The sequence below is a fragment of the Malus sylvestris genome, chromosome 11 (genome assembly GCF_916048215.2).
Source record: "Malus sylvestris chromosome 11, drMalSylv7.2, whole genome shotgun sequence".
NCBI classification, from domain to species: Eukaryota; Viridiplantae; Streptophyta; class Magnoliopsida; order Rosales; family Rosaceae; genus Malus; species Malus sylvestris.
The window spans coordinates 15,246,611-15,253,587 of record NC_062270.1 but is presented as its reverse complement, the minus strand read 5'-3'; the positions used below and the strand labels follow the sequence as shown (position 1 = coordinate 15,253,587).

Genomic DNA, 6,977 nt, shown 5'->3' with positions numbered 1-6,977 from the left:
TACAATTTATTATACGCCAATCACTTTATTTGATTATTCTTAAGAGTTGTGATATCCACACATTCCATTTTACTTCTCATAATTTATATCCGTTAATCTTCTTCAATTCATCTGATCCGACGACTGAAAATTAAAAAAGTATGTGAGAAGTAAAACGTGGTGTGATACACACCCCCTTCTTAAAACACAACAAAAACAATTTTAAAAAAAAAAACACAACGTCCTGCCATATGAATAAAAAGCGCACAGATTGACAGCGTAGGACAGGGGTATATACGTCAATCTAGCGTTTCAAAATAGACACACCGCACATACAGCCATGGCGTCGTACGCCTTATCCTCTTCAATCCCCCCAATTGCTTGCTTCGCTTCCTCCGCTGCCGTTACACTAAAATGGCAACTTTACATTTACACAGCGCCCTAGCTAACCCGACGCCGTTCAAATCCACAAACACCCAGATTTCATCTCGGCGAGAGCCACCCAGGCGCCGAGCCAACTCGGTCAGGTGCGGCGAGGCAACTCAGGTCACCGGCGAGACCCACCGAGTCACGGTGAAGAACGGGAACGATTCTCTGGACATATGCCGAGTACTGAACGGAATGTGGCAGACGAGCGGTGGCTGGGGCAGAATCGACCGAGACGACGCCGTCGAGGCCATGCTCCGCTACGCAGACGCTGGCCTCTCCACCTTCGACATGGCAGACCACTGTAAGTCGAATAAAGTCAAAACCCCAATTTACACTAAGGGATGTGCTTACGTGGAAACTATTTATTGGTTGACCTGGAAATACAGTAGCATTAATTTACAATAGTACCCTTGGATAATATGTGAATTTGTTGTATTCTGGTCTAAATATGTGAAAATATGCAACAAGATAGGGGCTTATGTGTAAAACTGGAACACCTTGCAAAAACCCAATATTTTAGAAAATAAATAAAAGTAAATCAATGGTGGAGGAGAAGCTGGAGAGCTACTGATAAGATAATCTTTGCTGTGTGTGAAATTGATGTAGAAGAAGAGAAACCGGGTTTGTTTCGATTTATTTGCATTATTTAGGCTGTCCAATTTGCAATGGCAGAGTTGTTGCACCATAATTCTCTAAGCAAATTTACGTTTAGTTCGATCAAGAAAGGAAGAACAACCAAAAGAATTCAGAAACTCAGCTGGAGGCCAGTTCAGGGTGTGCTAACTGAAGATAACCGACAGGCCGTGGTTAAGAATGGCAAGGATTCGCTAGACATATGTCGGGTTGTTAATGGGATGTGGCAGACGAGCGGTGGCTGGGGTCAAATTGATAGAGACAATGCAGTTGATGCTATGCTTAAATATGCTGATGCTGGACTCACCACTTTTGATATGGCAGATATATGTATTGTACTCAATTATCAATAGCTCATTGCTTGCGTGCTGTGCTTGTATACATGCGCATTGGTTATCATTTCTCATCCGAGTGTGTCACATTTAAGAGTCATATATATTATTTTCACTGAAAATATTTGTGTGATTGTGATCCGATTGCTAGTGAGGTTCTCGCTGTTAACTCTTTCTAGTGAGCTCGGCCCTAAACTACACAGTTATATACCATTTTTGTGTATATGGTTGCTAGTAGTGGTTGAACTGTTTATCGTTGTGAATAGATCCCAGGCAGTTAATCCTTTTTTTTTCTCTGTTTCTTATTTGTGAATTTACTTGTAGAGTTGGTAGTGATTCATATAGTTTGGGATTTTGTAGATGGACCGGCTGAAGATCTATATGGCATCTTTATCAATCGAGTTCGTCAGGAGCGTCCACCAGAGTACTTGGAAAAGGTCAGAGGGTGAGTTTCTTCCACTTGATAGGTTGTAGATTGTAAGGATTACTGGCCAGCTATTGTTTTGAAGCCTTCGACATATGGTTGCATAGAGCAATCCTTTTCATGCAGAAACTGATTAACTCCCTATATTTAAGTCAGAGTGCAGAATGGAAAGTCTTACAGTTTTGTTTTCCCCACTAATTGTGATGCAGTCTTACGAAATGGGTGCCACCGCCTGTTAAGATGACAAGTAGTTTTGTAAGGGACAGTATTAATGTTTCACGAAAGAGAATGGACGTGGCTTCCTTGGACATGCTTCAGTTTCATTGGTATGAATTTCTTTTCTCAATGCAAAATATGGCGACCTTTTCATCATGTGTTGTTCGAATTTGTACTTGTATAACATGCTCCATCGGAATCCAAGTGGTATTAAGTGAATGACTTTTGAGGGTGAATTTCTCTTTCTACTTGCAATAGGTGGGATTATGCAAATACTGGTTACCTTGATGCACTAAAACACCTTACAGATTTGAAAGAAGAAGGTTAGTGTATTACCGACATTGTAACTTGAATTAAACATCGACTATCATTTCAAGGTTTCATTGCATTACTTGAGCTACTGGTTTGCAGGTAAAATTAAGACAGTCGCCTTGACAAATTTCGATACAGAGAGGCTACAGATAATCCTAGAAAATGAGATTCCTGTTGTAAGCAATCAGGTATATGCTTCGTGTAGTATATTATTTGATTTTTCTCATGGTAATATGCTTTGCACCTCCTTGTGCTTTATAATCACATTCATACAACGTAATCAGGTCCAGCATTCCATTGTCGATATGCGTCCTCAACAGAAAATGGCAGAGCTTTGTCAGCTCACTGGAGTCAAACTTATAACGTCTCTCTCTCTCTCCCTCTCTCTCAAACTTGTTTTTCACGATACGTTGTATAGCTGCTGTAGCCTTTTCAGGTGTTAACATAGCACTTTCTGTTGCAGGTATGGGACTGTAATGGGCGGTCTATTATCTGAAAAGTTCCTCGATACCAACTTGAACATTCCTTTTGCCGGGCCTCCATTAAACACTCCCTCCCTCCAAAAGTACAAACGAGTATGGAGTCTTGAACTTATTGACGCTAACACTTTAATTCATTAATATGGTTACTAAGATGTGCCCCAGGATGTTGGTAAGTCAGCTTTAGATACAAAATCCAGCAAAGGATTGTGGGTGTTGTCATAAAAAGGGGAATAAGCTTAATTAGTTGGTGTTTAGCACTCATATTTTGTGTGCATTTTATCTGTTTTGATCCGTTCTTACTCAATTTGTAACGTGAGGCAGATGGTTGATGCCTGGGGTGGTTGGAGTCTTTTCCAAGCTCTTCTACAGACACTCAAAGGCATCGCTACTAAACACGGAGTCTCCATTGCTAATGTTGCGGTGAAATACGTTCTAGATCAGGTAAAGTTCAACTAATCTGAAGTTTTTGGATTCTGTTTAACCTCGGAATTCTTTTACATCAGTTGCACTAAGTCATGATTTGAGTATGTCTGGCTTGTAAAAAATTGCAGCAAGCAGTTGCAGGATCAATGGTAGGTGTTAGACTCGGGCTGTCGGAACACATCCAAGACTGCAATGCTGTGTTCTCACTTGCTCTCGATGAGGAAGATGTAAACAGCATAAAAGAAGTCACAAAGAAAGGGAAAAATCTCCTTAAAGTGATTGGGGACTGTGGAGATGAATACCGGCGTTGATGAGATTTTACAAATTATACTCCAATCGTCCCGTCAGACTTTTCGTTACGTAAGTGGGAGCTAAACGACATTTTTCGTGTATTAGAAGAGTATCACTACATTGATATAGAATTACCATGACACAGTAATATGTAACTGTCAAAGGTTTGTGAACTATTTTCCAATCACTTTAAGCCAAATATTCAACTTTTCAACACTGTAAAAAGGGTCTGTAATTTGAAATCTTTTGACAAGAGTAGCACTAAGGACTCAAGCTGTCTCGTTTGGGGGCATCTTTAGACCCCAACCATATCCTTTCTCCAGACCTCGTTCGGACACCCCGATTCTAACCCGTGTGGCACGAAATGTACAAGTTGCTGGTTGCAGCAGAGATACTTTCACGTAATGGGTTTCGATATAGACAAGGAACTCCAAAATGCATAGAACTGCGAATGGCACGACGCCTCTTCCTAAAATGGAATAGACATACATATGCATGTATACATATATGTACCATGTGTATATACACATCAAGATATCTAGACTTTTCGCGGTCACAATAACTTCGTCGCTAAAACAAAGCTTGAACAAAATGGACTTCTTAAAGAACATGGATGCAATTCTGGCTGGTTTGATAATTCAGTACAGGATTGGAGGTATAAATCCCTCCTATCTTAGTTTCTGGATTATAAAAGAAAAACATTCACCCATACAAACAACATACTCGAGTAAGAACAGGAACTTCTTTTTGGCTAAATCTACCGTCTTGTCAACGTCTCAGAGTCCCAACAAAAAGCTTCACCTGCCAGAAACGATGAAAGAGATTACAATTCTAAATGTTGGAAAGGATCATATTTTACGTCGCATATGCTTTGGGACTTGACAACTCACACTTGGAGTCTCGTAGTTGCAAATTAAAAGAACGTGAAGGAAATTAATACAACAAAATTGCACAGGAAGACATGCCAAAAAAGGTGAGCGCCAATGGAGAATTCAATTTCAACTTCTAAAAGAATGACATCCTTTCTTAGATTTACACGAGAAACATTATTTTGTTGCCTTAATTATCAGGATTTAAATTAGTGTTGACTTGTTATGTTATATAGATTATAATCTCACACTAAAAACTAACTGATTTTGTTGTTGAAAAGATGCAACACAATAGCAGCTGGAATGAAAGTGAAACCTTAAGATGTAGTCTGTGTTGAAGCTGGAGGTGAATCTGATGGTACAGGAGGCTGGTAGATGCGTGCTTTGGTGAGGATTTCAGCCACAACCCAATGTTTGCGCTTGCTCAGAGGCCTCGATGGATCCAATCGAACCTGATTAAATAGTTTGCTTAAATTTAAATTAATAATAACTAAATAACTAGAGAGAGAGAGAAATAAAGACATACTCGGTCACCGATGTTGCAATGATTCTGCTCATCATGGGCCATGAACTTGGAGGTCCTCTTCACGTATCGGTTGTAGAGCTTGTGATGGAACAGCCGGTCCACTGCCACCACCACCGACTTCTGCATCTTATTGGAAACTACCATCCCTACCACCGTCTTCATCTCTTTTAAACCCTAATGGACAACAGCTGGCCACTGACCCTTGAGCATCTCATATCGAACATATAATCAAACTCATAATCAGGTCAAACCACAGTTAGCCCTAAACTGTACCGTCCAACTAGCTCACAAGTGAACTAAAACGGTTCTTAGTTCTATATCGTATTTCTCGGCATACCTCCAGAATTCAATTCAAGTTAATGCAATTCCTTTGATAACGAGTTATTGAACCGATAGCATGGGAGCTCAATGATATCCATTGCTTAGCAAAAACATTCAATTGATTTGGTAGCTATCAACGAATCGAAAAACAATGCTGCAATCCGTCTTAACAATCGCATTTTGAAAAATACTTGGTACATATGAAACATTCATCCAGAAATAATCATGTCAAGCCAATGGATTGAAATATTGGATTCTTACTTTTCTTACCCTAATTCGAATCGCAAATGAGGTTTTCCTATGCAAAGAGAAAGTACAACTATACTAACAAAAATTTCAAAATTCACTGGAGAACAACAAATTATCATCATTAATTTATACAATAACAAAAACCCAGAAAAATTAGACTACAATTTTCTATACCACACCCATCAAATCTCCAGTAAGTGCTCATCATCACAAGATTTCAGTAATATTTCACTGAAATATGGAAAATTCGGAGAAATTGAAACCTTACCTGCAAAACTGCGACAAAGCAATGCAGTGGTGGCTCGAGAGCGGAAGACGACGGAAGAAAGAGTGAAGAATCGGGCCTTCAGGTGGCGGACGGCGAATTGAACGGATCGAAATTTGATAGAAATCGTCAGTGGCGGACGGAGAAGATAGTGAGGAAATGAAATAAGAGAGACAGCGGAGTCTTAAACCTTTCGAAAACAAAATAAAAAAAAATAAAAATAAAAAGGTAACTTTAACGAAAAGCTCTCGGTACTGTTTACTTTAACGAAAAATCACATTTTTACACTAAAAAGTCAATCCTGGTACTATTCATTTTACCCTTTATCATTAAAACTTAAAGTTTTCAAATCCTTTTCATTAGTTTTCCTTAAAAAAAATCAAAAGGTTTTATCGGTAAGATATTATTTAGTTTCTAAATTTAGAAAAAAATTTGGTGGTGACGAAAATACTGTTGAGAAAAATGAGTAAAGTCAGCTGAAGATTTGATTATATTTCCTTTTGTAGCATTGTAAACTAGGCAACTACTTTTTCCTAGGCTTAGCTATAGGATAGTGTTTTCTTATTTCTGTATAAAAGAAACTCATGTATGAGTCTGTAAAGATTATCAAATTATTAAAGAATCAATTTATACACTAAGTGTTTTTATATAAATGGTGAAAAATTTTAATTTTTAAGTTATTAACCTTTTAACACATATATCCGACCATTTATATAAGGATACGTAATGTAGCGCTTCTTGTGACGGTCACGTTGAAAAATCTCTCCAACATTACTCTCACTTTATCTCCTGAAAGTTTCACTTTGCTTGCTGTGAAAATCAAATCATTTCTCCTTATTTCGCCCATTTTGTTTCATGAATATTAAATAAAGGGATAATGTTAAAGAGAATAAATTTATATACAAAATTTTAAAAATTAAAAGATATGAAAGTTCATTATTAATTTATTACTTTTTTTTTTTTGTAAAAATGAAATTTCATTCCAAAGCAACAGCTACCTAAACAAAGAAAGCCAGGAACACCTGACCAACAAAAACATACAAGCGAGAAGGGGGAATACAAAGGATGCTGCCAAACAAAGCTAACACGTCTTCCCCAAGCTAAGAAGGATGACAAGGTAATTCATCTTTGTTCAAAATCCTCACCAACGAAGTAAGCATTAATATTTCATTTCATTTTGACGAAAATGAGTCATTGCAGTTGACGAGGTATAAAATTTTTAGAGT

The 6,977-nt window shown here is 38.1% G+C and overlaps 2 protein-coding genes across 6 annotated transcripts; one reads left to right on the top strand and one right to left on the bottom strand.

The window, feature by feature from the left end:
• Nucleotides 1-295: 295 nt before the first annotated feature.
• On the top strand, nucleotides 296-3,777 carry LOC126588524 (flagellar radial spoke protein 5). Of its 2 annotated transcripts, none has more exons than XM_050253626.1 (9): nucleotides 296-709; nucleotides 1,734-1,818; nucleotides 2,007-2,123; nucleotides 2,272-2,336; nucleotides 2,425-2,513; nucleotides 2,610-2,689; nucleotides 2,789-2,900; nucleotides 3,129-3,248; nucleotides 3,359-3,777. In XM_050253626.1, the coding sequence occupies exons 1-9, from the start codon at nucleotides 394-396 to the stop codon at nucleotides 3,539-3,541; spliced, it is 1,167 nt and encodes a 388-aa protein (XP_050109583.1). In that variant the 5' UTR covers nucleotides 296-393; the 3' UTR covers nucleotides 3,542-3,777. The 2 variants fall into 2 exon arrangements, with proteins under 2 accessions (XP_050109583.1, XP_050109584.1); XM_050253627.1 differs by lacking the exon at nucleotides 296-709 and adding an exon at nucleotides 955-1,371.
• Nucleotides 3,778-4,103: 326 nt separating this feature from the next.
• On the bottom strand, nucleotides 4,104-5,940 carry LOC126588527 (uncharacterized). Of its 4 annotated transcripts, none has more exons than XM_050253633.1 (4): nucleotides 5,755-5,940; nucleotides 4,917-5,117; nucleotides 4,707-4,842; nucleotides 4,104-4,322 (listed from the first exon to the last, which is right to left on the bottom strand). In XM_050253633.1, exons 2-3 carry the CDS (start codon nucleotides 5,076-5,078, stop codon nucleotides 4,708-4,710), a joined length of 297 nt encoding a protein of 98 aa, XP_050109590.1. In that variant the 5' UTR covers nucleotides 5,079-5,117; nucleotides 5,755-5,940; the 3' UTR covers nucleotides 4,104-4,322; nucleotide 4,707. The 4 variants fall into 4 exon arrangements, with proteins under 4 accessions (XP_050109590.1, XP_050109589.1, XP_050109587.1 ...); XM_050253632.1 differs by having other exon boundaries at nucleotides 4,712-4,842; nucleotides 4,917-5,104; XM_050253630.1 differs by having other exon boundaries at nucleotides 4,917-5,104; nucleotides 5,755-5,939.
• Between the last annotated feature and the right edge of the window lie 1,037 nt (nucleotides 5,941-6,977).

What these genes read in the sequence shown, in the direction of transcription:
- LOC126588527 (XM_050253633.1), bottom strand. Translation starts at nt 5,078, where the DNA reads ATGAAGACGGTGGTAGGGATGGTAGTTTCCAATAAGATGCAGAAGTCG. An exon ending in ATTGCAACATCGGTGACCGA is followed by an intron (nt 4,843 to 4,916) that starts GTATGTCTTTAT and finishes CTATTTAATCAG; the next exon opens with GTTCGATTGGATCCATCGAG.
- LOC126588524 (XM_050253626.1), top strand. Translation starts at nt 394, where the DNA reads ATGGCAACTTTACATTTACACAGCGCCCTAGCTAACCCGACGCCGTTC. An exon ending in ACTGGAGTCAAACTTATAAC is followed by an intron (nt 2,690 to 2,788) that starts GTCTCTCTCTCT and finishes TTTCTGTTGCAG; the next exon opens with GTATGGGACTGTAATGGGCG. An exon ending in CCCTCCAAAAGTACAAACGA is followed by an intron (nt 2,901 to 3,128) that starts GTATGGAGTCTT and finishes AACGTGAGGCAG; the next exon opens with ATGGTTGATGCCTGGGGTGG.